Source organism: Bolinopsis microptera, chromosome 10, assembly GCF_026151205.1.
Source record: "Bolinopsis microptera isolate Bmic1 chromosome 10, MBARI_Bmic_1.0, whole genome shotgun sequence".
In the NCBI taxonomy this organism is placed as follows: Eukaryota; Metazoa; Ctenophora; class Tentaculata; order Lobata; family Bolinopsidae; genus Bolinopsis; species Bolinopsis microptera.
In genome coordinates, this window is record NC_087081.1 from 16,222,462 (window position 1) to 16,243,206 (window position 20,745).

Consider the following 20,745-nt stretch of genomic DNA (forward strand, 5'->3'; position numbering starts at 1 on the left):
AGCTGTCATAGTGACTATGTTTGACAGTACATTTTGCTCTTAGGAGGATAGTTGTTGTCATGGTTACCAAGTCAGACCATGGTTAGATCTACAATATCAAGCACTTCATCAAGAAATGTCATTGGTAAGTAGGATAGGGGTGGGGTGATTGGTAAGTATAGATTACCAGCTTATAATCCTTATTGTTAATGACAAACAATTTAGCGATTAATATTTTAAACTTTCTCCGTTGTTCGTGACAATATGTGATTAACTAATTCCCCGCCAGATCAGAAAAACGTGGTATTTTTCACGATAAAAACAGACAATGTGCGAGTGTCTGCCGATGCCGTGTGCCGAATAACGGGAACAAAGAATGGATCATGCAAGATTGTAGCAGCAACCTTGTCGGGGAGCGGAGTAAGTACATCACGTGACCTGCAGTGAGTTTTACTGATCACGAGACCTGCAGTGAGTTTTACTGATCACGTGACCTGTAGTGAGTTTTACTGATCACGTGACCTGCAGTGAGTTTTACTGATCACGTGACCTGCAGTGAGTTTTACTGATCACGTGACCTGTAGTGAGTTTTACTGATCACGTGACCTCATGACCTGGTCAGCAACTTTAATAACGAGCGGAGAGAGACAGTATAAACAATGTTACTGAGAATATTCTTGCTTGCTAATGTAACATACTGGATAATGTTCGTGTGCTTGAACAAGCTAAATAATGATTGTGCTTGATCAAATGTCTATTGTTCCACTAAGATATTACACTTTACCAAGTTTTAATTTAAGGTGTCGTCTAAATCCACGTACTTTGGTAAACTTTCTATAATCACACACGCTCTTCAACCTATACAATCTTATTTTCATTGACAATATGCGCAAAATAATCACAATCTGGCTAGCACAATGCGCCCAATGTCACATTGTACTGTTATATCTAATATTGAAATATACAGTACGAGGAGATGCGTTCTGTGTTGAATAGAAAGCTAAGAACACTTTGTGTAAACAAGGTTACATTGCAACTCATCACATTACAGGCTAGTTAAGAAGTGTCTATTACATTGCAACTCATCACATTACAGGCTAGTTAAGAAGTGTCTATTACATCTACAAGTGTCTATTACATCTACAAATTACACAAAAAACCCGATTAGTTCTGGTCTGAAACTACTGATCTGCTATTAAGGATTGCTTGGTATGTGACCTAGTTGCCAAATTCCGAGTTGGAAACTTATCGCTGACAGACGTACCCACAGAATATTGTGTACTATATAGGTTGTCATATTCATTACTTATAATTACTGATTTTATTTATTAAAGAAAAGAAATGTGTCTGTTTTGTAATATGTGTGAGTAAGTGAGCTGAAATACATATTGAGTGTTCACTGCTCCACACACCTAATGAGTACTTGATGTGGCAAAGCAATCTTATTTGCCTTATATGGGTTAACTGAACCACAAAGGTAATAAGTACCTACGCCATTAAAAGGAGAGAGCATTCTCCAACTTACACCAAATATGTTCCCAATAGCAACCTGCCTTGGCAACCAGTCATTTTCGATATTCGAATACGATTATTATATTATTATTATGTCATTCCATAAAAAACACAATCCTGTAATTATAAATTTTATACTACTCTATGATAAGTGCTAATTGTTTTTTAATAACTGCCTTCACAATTTCGTGTTGGACACCCCTACTTGAGTTGGGAATGTTACGCCCCCTCCCCCCACCCCTCCCCATATATATCACACATGTAAAGCTCCCCCAGTTGTGAGCCTGCAATACACACATATTATGCTGCACAGTATACAGTTTGTACATCAGACATTAGCACTCTGTCACCAATCATATTATGAGAGCATGCACACTACTTCATTAGTGTAACATTAGGGCATGACACTGTAACATGTCATTCCTTATCAATCTGGCAACGCTAAATTTGTGAATATTTCAGAGGTTCACCTGTCCTCAAAAGCCTGTAAAATCTCAATTTATATTTGATAAAACTTAGGATTGAAGCCACGTGATGCCCATATAAGGATCTTAATGTTCCACATTCAGAACTACCTGAGGTGATGACACATTTCAAATTTCAGATTAAACAAAGCTCTCTTGTGACCTGTAACGTGACGTCACTCGTGTTTTAATTTTAAATCTCATTATCTTACCGCGTATGTCTGAAGATATCCCCTCTTTAAGATACACATCCTGCTGCCAGCAGTGTAAACACTGCCCGGCTACTAGATTACCTGGACCCTGGACCAGGGCCCCTGGTGTGTACTTTAGTTGACTCTGTGTGTAGGTTATATAAACACTCTGACCACCACTGTACACCACTGCTCATTCTCTCACCTCTCCTTACTTCACAGTTAACACAGCCTCCTCACTCCTCACTTCACATGTCAGCTAGCTCTAGTGTTCTTACCTACTAGTACAAATATTTAGCTGAGTGAGCTCCTACTGAGATCTAGTCTTGTTGTACAGGAAGTTTATAAAACTGCTACTTGAGCAGCAGTAGTAACTGAGTATGCAGGGTTATACTGAGTAGGTAGTTACTAGTTGCTAACACTACAACTCAGAACAGTTCCCAAGTGTTAACTCGGTCTATTGATTATAAGTATCCAGCGTTAATACACACTACACAGCCTACACAGGTTAGTAGTAGGAAGTTATTTAGTGTTTCTACACCAGCACACCTACACTGCTCCCAATAACTTAATTTACAGTAGATAATATAAATTCAGCTGTGTCATTCCATTTACTTGTCAGATCAGGTTAATATTATATCTTACTTTCCAATGTAGGGCTGTTAAGGGGCTCGTTAAGTCCACATTAGATTAGAGCTGCGAGCATGTTCTGCACTATTTCTCTCTCTCTCTCTCTCTCTCTCTCTCTCTCTCTCTCTCTCTCTCTCTCTCTCTCTCTCTCTCTCTCTCTCTCTCTCTCTCTCTCTCTCTCTCTCTCTCTCTCTCTCTCTCTCTCTCTCTCTCTCTCTCTCTCTTTCTCTCTCCCTGCGAGCATGTTATGTGCACTATCTTGCTGTTACGACCCGGTCCTAATCAGGAAGAAACTAGAGTCTTTTGTATAATTGAGTGGTTCTGAACATAAAAATCTAAACTCTTTCACATTTGTCTAGAAAACAAAATGTTCTTGGAATTTAGCTTTCTGATAGACTACTTACATGTGGTATGTGGTATAGAGTATAGAGTATAGAGTATAGAGTATAGAGTATAGAGTATAGAGTATAGAGTACTAGAAACCCGCTAGTCGAAAGCTTTGTTCGAGGAAATTTTAATAATCAGTTATGTTTTAATTTCTCTTCATCATACAGCTCTGTTATACAGTAGACATAATGGAATTTATTTAACAATGGCGACAGCGTTGTTAGTATTCGGATTCCCAAAACGATACTTTTTACCGCATCAAAAAATACCAATCACAACCAAAGTTATGAATATAAGTCATAGCGTGAGCGTAAATGTGAGCTAGTTTTGAAATTATGACGTAGCATACAGCATAACAACGCGCGTAGTTAAGATGTTTTTGCTCGCGCACGTGCATTTTAACGTTGCTACGCAACAGCGCAGTAAACCTTTGCTAAAATAACGACATTATTCTAACGGTTATTTTACCTCACTTCCGACGTTAATTATAAAAAATCTAAAGCCTAAATCAAAATTCTAAGAATGCTATAGCCTATTCCTATCCTTTTTCTACAACCCTGCTAAAAATGGCGAGGTTTCAACTCCATTTGCGAGCTGGGTTTGATTTCACCAGAGGGTCATTTTGAGGTCGATTTTCGGTGTTTTTTCTTCTATGTCCCCGTTGCCGGGGAAATTTCGTCAAGTTTAAATATAATATAGATAGAGTATAGAGTATAGAGTATAGAGTATAGAGTATAGAGTATAGAGTATAGAGTATAGAGTATAGAGTATAGAGTATAGAGTATAGAGTATAGAGTATAGAGTATAGAGTATAGAGTATAGAGTATAGAGTATAGAGTATAGAGTATAGAGTATAGAGTATAGAGTATAGAGTATAGAGTATAGAGTATAGAGTATAGAGTATAGAGTATAGAGTATAGAGTATAGAGTATAGAGTATAGAGTATAGAGTATAGAGTATAGAGTATAGAGTATAGAGTATAGAGTATAGAGTATAGAGTATAGAGTATAGAGTATAGAGTATAGAGTATAGAGTATAGAGTATAGAGTATAGAGTATAGAGTATAGAGTATAGAGTATAGAGTATAGAGTATAGAGTATAGAGTATAGAGTATAGAGTATAGAGTATAGAGTATAGAGTATAGAGTATAGAGTATAGAGTATAGAGTATAGAGTATAGAGTATAGAGTATAGAGTATAGAGTATAGAGTATAGAGTATAGAGTATAGAGTATAGAGTATAGAGTATAGAGTATAGAGTATAGAGTATAGAGTATAGAGTATAGAGTATAGAGTATAGAGTATAGAGTATAGAGTATAGAGTATAGAGTATAGAGTATAGAGTATAGAGTATAGAGTATAGAGTATAGAGTATAGAGTATAGAGTATAGAGTATAGAGTATAGAGTATAGAGTATAGAGTATAGAGTATAGAGTATAGAGTATAGAGTATAGAGTATAGAGTATAGAGTATAGAGTATAGAGTATAGAGTATAGAGTATAGAGTATAGAGTATAGAGTATAGAGTATAGAGTATAGAGTATAGAGTATAGAGTATAGAGTATAGAGTATAGAGTATAGAGTATAGAGTATAGAGTATAGAGTATAGAGTATAGAGTATAGAGTATAGAGTATAGAGTATAGAGTATAGAGTATAGAGTATAGAGTATAGAGTATAGAGTATAGAGTATAGAGTATAGAGTATAGAGTATAGAGTATAGAGTATAGAGTATAGAGTATAGAGTATAGAGTATAGAGTATAGAGTATAGAGTATAGAGTATAGAGTATAGAGTATAGAGTATAGAGTATAGAGTATAGAGTATAGAGTATAGAGTATAGAGTATAGAGTATAGAGTATAGAGTATAGAGTATAGAGTATAGAGTATAGAGTATAGAGTATAGAGTATAGAGTATAGAGTATAGAGTATAGAGTATAGAGTATAGAGTATAGAGTATAGAGTATAGAGTATAGAGTATAGAGTATAGAGTATAGAGTATAGAGTATAGAGTATAGAGTATAGAGTATAGAGTATAGAGTATAGAGTATAGAGTATAGAGTATAGAGTATAGAGTATAGAGTATAGAGTATAGAGTATAGAGTATAGAGTATAGAGTATAGAGTATAGAGTATAGAGTATAGAGTATAGAGTATAGAGTATAGAGTATAGAGTATAGAGTATAGAGTATAGAGTATAGAGTATAGAGTATAGAGTATAGAGTATAGAGTATAGAGTATAGAGTATAGAGTATAGAGTATAGAGTATAGAGTATAGAGTATAGAGTATAGAGTATAGAGTATAGAGTATAGAGTATAGAGTATAGAGTATAGAGTGTTAACATGAAATTTAATATCCTTCTCATCGTCCCAATAACACACCTTCCCGGCTATTAAAAACGGTGATTTTTAAACGTTATCATTAATCAGGTCCCCTCGCTAATTGTAGAGAAGACAAGTTTCTGCGATGAAGCTGGTTGTACTTAACCAGAATCTAGATTATCAAGGTTTATCAGTACCTGATCTTGTTGATAAGGCTCCCAATTAATAACCAGTAGTGTGTCCCTGTTTGCAGGTTGTACAGTATATTATGTGGGTAGCAGATAACATATGTATTGTGTGCTCACTTAAAAACCAATTACTCTGACACCCGGTGTTGTAGAAATCTCCGCAGAGGAACAGTATGAGTTACTGATAATTTGATTTCGTGACGTCATACCACGTGACACGTGACGTCATACCACGTGGGTGATCGATAATTTGATGTGAAATAGGGAGCTGTCGACATTGCTAGAAAATAAAATCAGACTGTTAATGTGCAGTGATAATGTGGCGGCTATATTCATGGTTGGATGTTTTCGTCAGAATTTTATCTGTACTTCTAAGTGAGAATATGTTATGACGAAAACAGGAAGACTTAGATTTATTAATTAATTATCTAATTACTTATAAGATAAGTTAAAGTGGAATAAAGTTGGTTACTGTTTGAGAGTGGTGCGCGAAAATAAAATACAGATTTTCTAGCATTATTACCAATCTAATCAGCATCAAAAGAGTGTTATGTCAAAAAACGTATCTTGCTTGATCGACAGTTGTAAGGTTTTTGTCGTCTCTTAACTTAACCAATGTAAGTTAGTTAATTACTTACATAATCAATTTAATCTAATAACTTACTTAAGCATATATACACGTGTTATGACGTCACACCACGTGTTATAACGTCACACCTCGTGTTCTGACGTCACTATTACACAGGAGTACCTAGTATCACTAACAACATCTGGAGCACTCCTTGACAAGATCAGAAAACTGGTGATATCAGAATCTCACGTGCTCAGTAACCTTAACGTTACTTCTGTACAGATACAAGAAAATGATCCTGTTGCACTACAAAAACTGATTAAAGGTTTGATTTTTAATTTGGTTCATTACTTATCACTTACTTTGTGGGAAAGAATAGAACTATCCCTTGATTAGAAGCTTTGTTCAATGATAATTTAATGATTGTACAACGACCCTTCTTTTTAAAAGCCAAGAGTAAGGGGTCTATTGTTATATGGTTATATGTTACATGGTAGGAATATCTGAACTTAATAATGTTTAATTACGTCTTTAATTATGTCGTGTAACACTAAATTATCCTCAGATAACACTCCTAAAAGGAGTTTCTGGAAGGTAAGTTATAATTAATATTTAGTTATATTTATTATTCAGTCATATTTATTATTTTTTTATATTTATTATTTAGTTATATTTAAAACACCACGGTTACTTTATATATCTTAATTTGATTACTGATTGTCGTTCTCGTTATTTAAATGGTTAGATAGTTTGAATTTGGTTGCTAAGTAACAATAGAATGATGCTACATATATTTTCCTTCGGTCACAAGGTGTTTATTATTTTACTAATGTTACATATGTAACACCTCATTTACACGTACCTTCGTTCTTAAAAACGTGTACAATACGAGTCTAGGATTTACCTCCTCTACCAATGATATACCCACAGACACATTAACAAGAACTGATTCTGTTACTATAAATAGATTTTTCAGTAACTAGTAACCACATTATAAGCCTACGTGCGAGTTGTAGTAATGAAATAACCGTGAAATGATTGCAGGAGAGAGCAACCTCAGCTCACATTGTGCTGTGTGATTTAAGGGGACTAGATTTAGATATTACAACCAGTGGGAATATGGGATATTTATTAGGAATACACGTGGTGTGACGTCATAACACGTGTTATGACGTCACAATTACAGATTTAGATATAACATGATACAACCAGTGGAAATATGGGATATTTATTAGGAATACACGTGGTGTGACGTCATAACACGTGTTATGACGTCACACCACGTGTTATGACGTCACAATTACAGATTTAGATATAACATGATGCAACCAGTGGAAATACGGGTTATTTAATAGGAATGTACTTGAACCAATACGAAACTATTTAGTGTGTGCATTAGTTTTATATGTGTTAAAGTATCCAATAGGTTAGATACGGTCAGTATCTGCCTATTTAGAAACACAGTATGTTTTTCCACACTGCAAACTTCACCAGAATTTTAATGTTTGGCAACAGGATACAAACAAGTGTTGATAGTATATATTGCCGAATTTGTTTATATTACCAAATACTCCAAAGGGTGATTATAAATTCCAATTAACATATGCAAATTTGCCGCCCTGGACGCCATATTACAAGGTCACTACATTTTACTTAACACTTTTAATACACCTACCAGCCTTCCATCTTGTAACTGATTTAGAGAATACCATCAGAGTGGTGCCCTAGCCAGTATCCAGATAGTCCCGACACATGGACATTGGACAGTTGTCCACAAACATCTTATGACATCATATGACCACATAACAGTACACAGACACTGGATTAAGCAGGGTTCACATCAGCACAAGCACGGTTGATTCACATCATCGCACGCGAATTTCAATCAACTAATTACCAACATTGAATGGTATATATTGTTTCTATTTGTTCCGTGAAACAATATTTTAAATGCGGTAAATTTTCTCAAAACTGGAATAAATGATTTCTATCTAACTTTGCAGATAGTAAGATGATTTCTATTTGCCAAATTTTTGAAACACAAAAAATATCTCTAAATCAAATAATTGTAAGTGATATCTCAAATTTTACACATTAGTAACTTGCACATATTGTCAGTTTTATACTAATCTTACTATCTGAGAAGTTTGTAGAAAATCGTATGGTATGATCTGTACATAATTGCATGCGTTCCGTAGAATTCGCAGATCTGGAGATATTTTGCTTGCGTTTGAAGTGATATCTCAAATTTGGCCAATATAAATTTACCCAAACTTGCAGATATTGCTAATATTATACTTATTTTATTATCTGGAAATTCTGAACGAAATCTTATGGCAGGATGGGGGGGTACCAATGGCATAAATGGCATAATGGAGAATTGGCCAATAAAAATTTCCATTTATGCCATAAAACGTATGCCATTTATGCCATTTTTGATATAATACATTTCTAGTTTATTTATTTGTCATATGAATCTTTAATGATCATTCCAAGCGTTATAAAGCATGAAACATGTCTCTTATTCAAGTACTAATAATAATTTGCGAATTTAAAGTCAAATATGAAGACCTAAATTCATGGCATAAATGGAGAATTGGCCAATAAAAATTTCCATTTATGCCATAAAACGTATGCCATTTATGCCATTTTATGCCATTGGTACCCCCCCGGCAGGATCTGGGAGAAATTGTTCTGAGTAGTTGTTTAAAACTTCTAATAAAAAATATTCAATGTAGCGCGCGAAGACATTTTACTGATAAAAACAATATTGCTCTTGTTTACTGTAATGGAAATTGTGGCGGCGCGCGCACGTAATGCGCAAATACAACGATAAATGATTAGCATAAAGGTTAAATTAAACATTAAATTGATTTATAATTGCATATTTTATACAAGAGAAACGCTTATTTCGGACGTGAGGAGAGTTAGGACTCCTCCAATTATGACAATGGCCAATAACTGTTCAACTGATTCTGCATATACTTCATACTCACGACTTTCTTTCAATTATACTTCTTAGATTAATTTAGTTTCTATGACTATATAATATAATACTACATAATGATGCATATCAGTTTACTCACAGAACTCGATTACATATATTAATTAAGAGTCCCAAATTTGCGATAAAACTGCAAACGAAACTTATCATCACACATTTATCAGTTTCCATGTTTTGATGTACTAACTCAATCGCTATAGGGTTATAGCAGCTATAGGTTCACTCATCAAATTAATTATCAAATAAACTGATAATGAATTTGTTTGTTCTATGTCCAATTTCATATCACATATACTCTGGAAACTCAGAAACTAGAAAAGTTTTATTTTTCAAACATTGAACCACTGTTATGTATAGTAATGAGTAATGGTGATCCGATAATGTCGTGCAGTTGGGATGGCATTGATATCAATTGTATGTTTGGCACATTTGATTTAAAAGTATTTTTAGATTTAATAACAAATAAGTTGATGTACTGGTTTTTGGTAAGTGTACTTGTCAGAAATATTCATGACTGACGCCGCGCAGTGCGTGTACAATAAACTGATTTGGATAGAGAAAATAACTTTGCAAACAAATAATCTGCCAACGCGCGCTCAGCATTGGCGGCAAGAAATGATCTAACGCGCTATTCTTCGAGGACCATTCTGACCATCACAACCAAATTGAAACCACTCACAGCTTGACATATTGTTGAAAGGTCGTCGTCATGTTGAGGTTCGACGAACTTCCGACCCTGATCTCCTTGCATGCTATACCGTTATGAATGGCGATTGTTTTCACCATGCCTGATCAAATTCCCCATGAAGTAATGGGCTAATGACGAGCCTTTGTTCCCTGCCAACATTCCATTAACTAGTGCTGTCTGCGACCGTAATTCGATTATTTCATTACCCACTGATCGCCGTGCTCAATTCATTGTAATCCAAATTCCTGAGGGTTCTGGATGGTTCGTGATTATGTTGGGAGAGTAACGGCAAAATACCGTGGTCCGTAACTGTGTCGGTGCTTTAAAAGTAGGTCAACAATTTGCCATCATCAGTAAGGATTATTTCTGTAAAGTTTGCTCAGTTGGGCTATAAAATGGCCAACATCAGAACCATTCCGGATTGAGGTAGATCTGGAGCCAGCTTATTCATAATCGTTCCGAAATTTATCGTGATTTTAATCACTGCAGCATATCTGGGGCCTTTATTACGATTAGCCTTTCTTTAAGGGTATTTTGCCTTCGACCATGACATAACTAAATATTCCGAAATTTGGTTAGCCTAGACGTTCAATAGTTGACACTGTTACTCGATTATTCGTTTTCTGCTAAAGTGCTCAAGATATCGTTAGTTTTTACCTCGTTCGTTAACTCCGTGAACATTCCTTTTTATAAGGGGTGATGTTATTCCGTTAAACCATGAGAGTCCAAGTATGAAGTCATCCTTATCAATCAAAATTTACCTAGTTTCCCATCAACCTCCCACGTCTTTCCATTCCTGTTCTGACTCATTGCAAACCCTGCTCGCTTGAGGCGCAATGAGATTAACACCACTAAGATCTCAGTAGGTGTCATTTAAAACTTAGGCTGGTTCTCTTTGTAATTCCGCATTCACTCAACCTTAACTTGTTGGTGACTGTCGCGGACGCCCCTCACTTTATCTCCATCTCGCGCCATTTTCAGCCACGGCACCTTCCTTCTCAAGGATCAATTATCAGAAAAATGCAAAAAACCAATCAAATCAACTTGTTGAAAGACGTAATTTTTTTGACGCTTCGTCTGGAAAACGTTTTCTACAAATCTCATCTCCCTTCTAGAATAACCTCTTTATTTCCAGCACACTTACAGTTTAACACCGTCTACCACGGCTCATTGTACACCATAACCGTTTAGGATCCCTGTCTCTCCCTCCCAGAGTTAGGAGAGCTAGTGGGGATAATTGTAACTGTAATCGTCGAGTGAGAGCTGGTCTCTCAGCTACTCGGTTACCTGCTCTTTTCCCTCAGCTAATCGAACCAAGACTCAGCTCCGGCTTATTATACCACTTTTATCTCAACTCTTCACCGCCATTCTCTCTATTTTCGTGAGCTCATCAACTATGACTTCACCTGACTTGACAAGGCTATTTGTACTGGCGCTTCGTCTTGTCATGATCTATTGTAAAGAATGTTACTTAAAACAGTGTTCATCACTTATTCAGACGGAGGTGATGAATTCTCGCCCATAAGATCAGATCTTGTCATAATCTCCTAACTTTTCATTTCCACCTCGGCAATTTCTTGAAATACTTTCCGTCACTATGACTGCCTAATCATTTCCACTATTTGAACATAGATCTTTTCTTGACTACTGATTTTTAATTTGCATTTAAAACATGAAACCACGAAACATGACATCACATCTTTCAATTCGCGACGTTTTATAATCTCAGCAGTTCGTTCCAGAAACATCCAGACATCTCTGCATTTCCTTGTTCTTCGAAAGAACCCAGTTTTTAGCATCGATAACCCTTATCTAGTTTCTTACCGATAATAAGCCCTGTTTTAACCTTTTCTGATAATAAAACCACCATTGCTGGGAAAACCACCATTTCTGGTATTAAAGCTCCATTTTAGGTTTAAAAAAACCCGGTACTGATCAGGTTAATATTACGTTATGTCTTCCTCACTAGTATCTGGTATTACTGTAAGGTCTAGTTCTTATTAGATTACGATTCATAGCGTCATCTCAGATAACGCTAATTGCAGATAAGGTAAGTGAAGGTACATCTAGTCACCACCACCACAACCGGTATAGTTTAAAATGTAATTTTCGTGATTCTCAGGTTGTTCGGAATCCGTTTATCTTCTCTTTTTAAGATTTCATTCAGAGTTCTTCAATACCTCTTTCTTCGGTTCCAATTTGATCCATTGTTAAACATTTCCATCTAGATATCTCCTTTATCTGCTTTCTAATATTATTACCAATGGACACTGGGACAGTTTATAAAGCATAATGCCTACGATTTTACGCCTTGTTGAAACATTCGAATAATTTTTCTACATATCATGAATTTTACAATTTGCCCTGAACTCCTAATGTTCCCATGTAAATGTTCTACTTGTAGTATACAAGTATGTCTCACTGCCAAACATGACGTAAGTTCCCCATCTACTACACAATTACTGCTCACTTAAGAAGTCCTGTTCCTAGCCTTTACAGACTGCAGTGTGCCAATTAGCTGAAGTACTCTTACAGGGTGTGGCCACAGAGCCTTATAAGGAGATGTAGAGACACGTGATGCCCTTATAAGGGGATGTGGCCACAGAGCTAACTCAATTTACTGGTTAATCCCAGAGGAAGTTAGATAACAGGTACATGTAGAATGTGGATAGTTAATTATTAATCATGTAATGTTTGTTAAAGCTCGGTCAGTTTTCTTGGCTTTTTCAACTTCTCTCATAGAAATGTTTGATGAAGGAGCACTGTGCGTCCTGTGGTTGTGAGTTAGAGGTCTGTAATTGTTGTGGTAATATAACCTGTTACTTAGAATCCCTAAAATCCCAGACTCCTGACCCCTTGTCCACCATATCCTGGAAATACGTAATTTTAATTGGAATTTTACGCATTCCCGGATCCTAATCTGAGGATGAATTATAATTGGAGATGTCACGTGTGACTCACTGTAAATCAAAGTTCCGAACTTGTTTCGTCTGTGTTCCCTGTCCCGTATCAATGACCGGCGAATTCCAAACGGGCGGGGGTTCCAGGGACCCAGCCAGGAATTTGCGATCCCTGAAAATGAGGCCGTTAGCAGTGTCGAATGTCGCATATTTGGGCAATGACACTGCTGTGTTTGTAATGGTACCCTCCCACCTTCGTCCCTTTTTAAACGAAAAGTTTACCTAATACTCCAACTGATCGATTACCTAATCGTGAACATATCATACCATTCCTGACATAACTCTCCATTCCTAGCCTTACTTAATCATTACCAATTATTGAGCATCTTATTTGTCTCTCCATACAATATGAACATCTTAATCACCCTTAACTGACGAATGATGACAATTTGCGGCATTTTGAAATGTGTGACATTTATTTAACAATGACTGATTTTGGCCTATATTTAGTGTTAGTTCTTAAATTTTAAGCTTCACTCTCTGATTTTAGTATGAACGATATATTTTCAAGTATATGATACCTATTCCTAACTTTTATCATGATAGTTTCTGGGATGACTAGATTAAACACTGCTGAGTATACGTTTATCTTAATAGTGGTGTTCTTAAACTTCAATTTATTATTATTATTATTGAACAACTCTGGGTTTTGCATCTGTAACAATGTTCACAGTAAGCCTTCAGTCTCTTAGTGCGAGCTTTATTATCCTTGACAACAAGACTGTATTCTATTGTGCATGTGACTGTTACAAACACAACCGGTCCTCTGTCAAGCAATCAACCGGGGCTGAAGACCATTTAACTCAGACAGCTCAATCTGAATGTGTCAGAAATGTTTGTAGATTAATTAAACTCTTGCTCGTACCCCTGTCGTGAATAGTACAAGCTCTCTCTCTCTGTGAGTGTATGCTCTCAGTACCCTACACATATTGTACAGTGTTATGGCGGGAGTTTTGAACCTGAGGTCACGTGACCTACATCCCCTCTCTACAGAGTGTACCGTGTGAGCTGCGCACTACAAGCTATCTCTCTCTTTATTATGTGTACTGTCCTGGGCCCTTTTAGTCAATATATTATCCATCCTTTAAGGTAACTTTTAGGACCTTTAAATTTATATGTCGTTCTTTCAAGTTCACTTTACCCTGATTTTAGTTTAGTTGACTCGAAATTTTCAGTTGTTTCCTACAAATGGCAAGAGCTCTTTTTATAGCTTCATTTTATCTTAAAAATGGAATTCTTCTTTAGTCAGAGGTTTAATTTTGTGAATAGGTTAATTTTGTAACTCATAGATTTTAGGTTGATAATAGCTTGCTATTTTGCAATAGCAAAAAGTGACTACTACTGCTATAATCCAAGACAAAAGCAGATATATATAGTTGCTTGCCCACGTCACGAATAACCAAATAAGGTATAATTGGCCGTTTAATGGGAGCAAACCTCTCTACCTCGCTCCTCAAACCGTTATTGCTTTGAACCGTTTATTGCTTCTGAGAGGCACCATTTTTAGTAAAACAGTAAGCTTTAACTTTCTTATTCCTTTTCAAATGATCTGTCTAAAAGAGAGGCTGTTCTACAAGACCCTCTTAGTCAGGAATATTTTGTTCGTACGTGAACTGCGTCCTGCCACGGTATGCCACCGACTTTTTATCATGTTTCAGAGCTACAGAGATCGATAAAAGTTCCAAGTTTTAATTCTGTCCGTATACTGCAGATTTCAGAGTACCGCCAGTCTTGATGAAACACTTGTCAGTGATTGGTAGATAACTTTGCAGGTTTACACGTACATTGAGTGTACAGCTGTAAAACTGTGTCTGCAGACTCTGCTATGTCTACTGTGTGTTTAGTCTGCCTCAGGGTCGTTTACATTCTCCTTTTAGAATTTGTCTTCTGGCAATATTACGTTTTGGGCATTTTTAATAAATACTTCTTGGGGTGACTGGATCATGTTTAGATAACATTAACATCTGCTGAAAAGGAGTTTATTGAAAGAGGAGCTGGATATTGATTGGCCAACTGTTGGCAGTGTTGGTCACGTGATGTTTAAAAGTAGCAGCTGTCATCTGCCTCCGCAAACATCTCGCAAACACTCTCCCACTATCTCAGCTGGGTTCATATAGCCTACCACTTCATATTATATGTATAAGTATTTGCAATTTAAAGCGGGGGAAGCCTAATAATTACTTAGAACGGTGGTGTCGGATGATTCTAATTAGTAACAGATATTAGCTGGTGTACTGTGTCTAGTGTCTACAGTCCCCCACATACCTGCACAGTGCACTCTACAGGGTTGTGAGGGGGAGCTGGGTTCGTGTGTCTTTAATTCTTTAATTGGGAGGAGGGTTTAAAGGGTACAGCTCTCAGTTGTTGTGTAGTTCGTACTGGCGGTGCTGATCTGCAATATCTGCAATATATTGTGTTGCTCAGTTGTTGTGTAGTTCGTACTGGCGGTGCTGATCTGCCATATATTGTGTTGCTATGTTTATAATGCTGAATTCAAGCATTATCATTGTTTTAGATTCCTTATGTTCTACCTTCTAATATTTTCTAAAATAGGTATTGGATGAATTCATAACTTAGAATCCTTTACGATACTAATGATTCCCCTTCAGAAAATTTGTTTCTGGTTATTTTCCTTTTAAAATATTTTTCACGCCGCCTTCTTGACTACGGTAAACCAACTTATGCCTGATGGTCCTTCATAAATCGGTCTACTAACTCATTAACGGACGTAATTGCCTAAAATTCCCTTGATTCTCCAATATGGCATTATTGCACTTCGCACGATGTAATCTTCATGCTTTGTTACCATGTTACTTTTATATCAGATATAAATAGTCCAACTTCAATGCACTTTGCAATCTTTTAACTTGGTCCATTAGCAGACAGGAAAACGGGCAACAGCCAGTAGGGAGCCAGTAGGGAGCCTATCACAGGATCACGTGATGGTGTCCCACCAATCACCTCTCATTTCCCGTCTCGCGTGATCATCTGTAAATACAGGCAGTAAATCCACCAAATAATGATGCTAAGTTAGATTTACTTTCTTGCCCGCCCTTATTTAGTAAAAACATGTGACTAGGCGAGCCCATTTTTAGCCATACCACGTGACATGTCCCTTATAAGGAAATCACGTGACAAGCTGCAACTTCTTACTGTTCGTGTTTTACCGGAATTGCTTTATTTTCAGTGCTAGGAGGATTGTTCTTCTTGATACTGTCTAACATTTGTTATTTAACGGTTGCAGACTACTTTTGATATTATTACTGAAAGGGTTGACTCTAGCACATAATAGGCGACGTGAGGGAAGCAAAATGTTGTTTATATCGGGGCATTTCATTTTCAGGTTGTTTAATTCAGCGTAGTGCTATAATACTACTACCAACGCTTAGTCGTGCGATTACCGTATTCTGGTCCGTACATCTAATAAACTGGTTTCGGTTTGTTTTACTTTGTTCTAGTAATAGTAACTTGTGATATCACGTGACGTCATCACAATATCACGTGACGTCATCATGATAACATATTGACCCAGTATCGGCATGTTAACACATAGCTATTGATTATAGCAGGGCTTGTATAGCGCAAGAGGAGGTGGTTTGTATGCAGCAGAACAATAATAACCTCACCAGGGCTTGTATAGCGCAAGAGGAGGTGGTTTGTATGCAGCAGAACAATAATAACCTCACCAGGGCTTGTATAGCGCAAGAGGAGGTGGTTTGTATGCAGCAGAACAATAATAACCTCACCAGGGCTTGTATAGCGCAAGAGGAGGTGGTTTGTATGCAGCAGAACAATAATAACCTCACCAGGGCTTGTATAGCGCAAGAGGAGGTGGTTTGTATGCAGCAGAACAATAATAACCTCACCAGGGCTTGTATAGCGCAAGAGGAGGTGGTTTGTATGCAGCAGAACAATAATAACCTCACCAGGGCTTGTATAGCGCAAGAGGAGGTGGTTTGTATGCAGCAGAACAATAATAACCTCACCAGGGCTTGTATAGCGCAAGAGGAGGTGGTTTGTATGCAGCAGAACAATAATAACCTCATCAGGGCTTGTATAGCGCAAGAGGAGGTGGTTTGTATGCAGCAGAACAATAATAACCTCACCAGGGCTTGTATAGCGCAAGAGGAGGTGGTTTGTATGCAGCAGAACAATAATAACCTCACCAGGGCTTGTATAGCGCAAGAGGAGGTGGTTTGTTTGCAGCAGAACAATAATAACCTCATCGGAATGTAGGCCGTTATTACGAGTTACTCATTATATTTAAAACTTACTGTTTACGATATAATGGCACCAGTTTTTATCACTGTCTTCTGTATATATTTCCTCATCGTTAGCCGCCCTTATCATTGTCCACTTTTACTGCTCCACTTTAAGCTTATCCACTGATTTTAAGTATAGGCCGTTTCTTTGAACACATGATAAAAAACGATTTGTCATTCCTAACCTGCTCTTCAAATAAATCTATAGAATTTTATTAATTTATCAAGTTAATGACGAAACTTCGTGATTGCTCAAAGGAGCACTATATAATTCGTGAACGGTAATATTAATGTATAGTTATTAGTTACAGTACTCACTAATAGTTATTATTAGTTACAGTACACACTAATAGTTATTATTAGTTACAGTACCCACTAATAGTTATTATTAGTTACAGTACTCACTAATAGTTATTATTAGTTACAGTACCCACTAATAGTTATTATTAGTTACAGTACCCACTAATAGTTATTATTAGTTACAGTACCCACTAATAGTTATTATTAGTTACAGTACTCACTAATAGTTATTATTAGTTACAGTACTCACTAATAGTTATTATTAGTTACAGTACCCACTAATAGTTATTATTAGTTACAGTACTCACTAATAGTTATTATTAGTTACACTAATAGTTATTATTAGTTAAAGTGACCACTCGTTAGTTTTACTTAGTCTTTAGTTTTCAGTACTTATTGTGCTCACTGATAAATTCTATCGTGCGCGTGGTGCAGTGTTAGTACATATTGTTTTTATTAACGAATTGACTGTGCATGTGATCGTTCACTCTCTTTTTACATTCATATCCTCGGATGATTTTGCCTTTAATTTCTGTTCATTTTTTTTCGTTGGCTTTAATACTAACTACATGCTAACTAACAGTAACCTACATTAATTATAATTATGCTATAAATATCATTAACTATTCTTTAATATCATTAACTATTCTTTAATATCATTAACTATTCTTACTTTAAAGGTTACTTTATTCAACTCTGAAATAATTGTAATATTAACTGTAACTCTAATTGTAGGGTCGCTCCAGTAAATTAGAAATCACAATGGTTGACACAGAAACAACACCAGTTCCAGAAGTTGCTGAAACTACCAAAGCCCAGGTAAACCATACTTTTCTTTCTTGCAATATTTCTGCTATATTTGACAGATCTTTGAATCCTGTTAAAGGAAACAACTTAACTAACTGCCCAACCTCCCCAGGTTGAAGAACCAGTTGCTGAACCTGTAGTTAATGGGGATCACGTTGAATCAGAAGAGGAGAAGTTATCTGAATCTGAAGAGAAAGATAGTGCTGTGAAGGAGAGCGTGCCCGTTGAAGAAGCAGCCCCCGCAGAAGAAGCCGCTCCAGTAGAAGAAGCCGCTCCAGTAGAAGAAGCCGCTCCAGTAGAAGAAGCCGCTCCAGTAGAAGAAGCGGCACCTGTAGAAGAAGCCGCTCCAGTAGAAGAAGCAGCTCCAGTAGAAGAAGTAGCACCTGTAGAAGAAGCCGCTCCAGTAGAAGAAGCAACTCCCGCTGTTGTGGAAGAAACGCCATCACCAGTGGAAGAGCCTGAAATTGCAGTAAGTAAAAAGTTTAGAGTTTGAACTTATGTGATGTTTTGTGTCGTGTAACGTGTTTGTGTGCAACTGTGCGCTTAAAGCAGCGCTGACCTTGGTGAACGCTTTCTGTAGTGCAGTGAATATTATAATTGTCACCTGCCTACCTAATTGCATTGGGAATCAGTCCCCCCTTTAACCATTATGTCACTTCATTGCATCCCTAAAGTAGCTATCACCTACTGAGTACTGAGTGATCTTTCTCTCACATCTGTCAAAACACAACCCGCTCAAAACACAACCCCCTCAAAACATAAACTGGCTCCCCTCATGAGTTTGAAAGTCTTTTTCACAGTCTAAAGAAGAAGATCCAGTTCCTGAAGAACCGGCATCCGCAGAAGAACCTGTAGTAGAAGAACCTGCAGTAGAAGAACCTGTAGTTGACGAACCCGCAGTCACTAAAGAACCTGCAGCCATTGTAGAACCTGCAGCCGTCGAGGAACCTGCAGCTGTTGAAGAAACTGCAGCTGTTGAAGAACCTGCAGCTGTTGAGGAACCTGCAGCCGTCGAGGCACCTGCAGCTGTCGAGGAACCCGCAGCCGTCGAAGAACCAGCAGCCGTTGAGAAACCTGCAGCTGTCGAGGAACCTGCAGCTGTTGAGGCACCTGCAGCCGTCGAGGAACCTGCAGCTGTTGAAGAACCTGCAGCCGTCGAAGAACCAGCAGCTGTTGAAGAACCTGCAGCTGTTGAAGAACCTGCAGCTGTTGAAGAACCGGCAGCTGTTGAAGAACCTGCAGCTGTTGAAGAACCGGCAGCCGTTGAAGAACCGGCAGCCGTTGTAGAACCTGCAACTGTTGAGGAACCTGCAGCTGTTGAGGAACCTGCAGCCGTCGAGGAACCAGCAGCCGTTGAGGAACCTGCAGCTGTCGAGGAACCCGCAGCCGTTGAGGAACCAGCAGCCGTCGAAGAACCTGCAGCTGTTGAAAAACCGGCAGCCGTTGAAGAACCTGCAGCTGTTGAGGAACCTGCAGCCGTTGAAGAACCTGCAGCCGTTGAAGAACCTGCAGCCGTTGAAGAACCTGCAGCCGTTGAAGAACCTGCAGCCGTTGAAGAACCTGCAGCCGTTGAAGAACCTGCAGCCGTCGAGGAACCCGCAGCTGTCGAGGAAGATGCAGCTGTCCAAGAACCTGCAGCCGTTGAAGAACCGGTAGATGCCTCCGTAGCAGCAGAAGTGGCTGCAGCTGCCGCCATAGTCGAGGAGGCGTTCAACAAGGAGGAGTCTCTGGAAGCCCCGGTAAGATTTCCGGGGAGCTGTTGAACCTTATGTAGCATTGCTATAATTTGAACCTTATGTAGCATTGCTATAATTTGAACCTTATGTAGCATTGCTATAATTTGAACCTGTCGATCGGGCTAAAAAAATAAACTTAAGTTATTGGCCACATTCAGTCGTCTACATTTTTCACAAAATTCTTATTATTGTCAGTTTTTCATGTTCAGCTCAATCTTTTAAACCTTTCCTGCATGTTCCAAGCTGCACGTTCTTCCCATTTCTCTCTCAATTTCAGTCAGCACTGCTTTTGTTTTACACCAGCTCCATTTGGAACTAATTCAGATTGTTAGATTGGGTTAATTTTTGTTTAAATACGTTAGGCTGTGTTGAGTGTCTGATTTTGCATGTCTTTGCTTTAAAACTTTACCCTAGGCAATATGCTTATGGAACATGTTATTTTGTTCAATTTAAGTTCTTATAAAAGAGATTATTGTTATTTTGAATGATAGCAGCATGATCTCATGATTTAACCATAAGTTCTACTGTCGCACAATATTATAATTTTAGTACTGTCAATATAAAATATTACGATTAATTTAAACTGTCGTCCGCCAGGCAGAAGAAGCTGCACCTGATGCTGCACCCTGCTGCTGAAGAGGCACCTGCTGAGGTAGCTGCCGAGGAAGAAACACCCAAAGAAGAAGAAAAGAAGCCAGAGTGTGAAACTCCTTCAAAAAAGAAGGGTCTTATGTCCAAGTAAGAACTCTCC

At 37.6% G+C, this 20,745-nt stretch overlaps 1 protein-coding gene and 1 long non-coding RNA gene across 3 annotated transcripts in view; one reads left to right on the plus strand and one right to left on the minus strand.

The window, feature by feature from the left end:
* The window catches only part of LOC134821776 (cell surface glycoprotein 1-like), a 21,090-nt gene continuing 345 nt past the window's right edge, over positions 1-20,745 (plus strand). Inside the window, exons 1-8 of one of the 2 annotated variants that reach the window (XM_063832543.1) lie at positions 1-124; positions 269-399; positions 6,412-6,562; positions 6,803-6,831; positions 18,187-18,270; positions 18,371-18,727; positions 19,059-19,997; positions 20,592-20,732. In XM_063832543.1, coding sequence (XP_063688613.1) covers positions 79-124; positions 269-399; positions 6,412-6,562; positions 6,803-6,831; positions 18,187-18,270; positions 18,371-18,727; positions 19,059-19,997; positions 20,592-20,630 — 1,776 coding nt within the window. In that variant the 5' untranslated portion in view covers positions 1-78 and the 3' untranslated portion in view covers positions 20,631-20,732. The remainder of the gene's footprint in view (positions 125-268; positions 400-6,411; positions 6,563-6,802; positions 6,832-18,186; positions 18,271-18,370; positions 18,728-19,058; positions 19,998-20,591; positions 20,733-20,745) is intronic. The other variant, XM_063832544.1, reaches the window with a different exon arrangement.
* Positions 19,330-20,367, minus strand: LOC134821778 (uncharacterized). Its single transcript, XR_010161051.1, has 3 exons — positions 20,078-20,367; positions 19,909-20,023; positions 19,330-19,356 (listed from the first exon to the last, which is right to left on the minus strand). It is a non-coding gene; the product is annotated as an uncharacterized LOC134821778 (long non-coding RNA).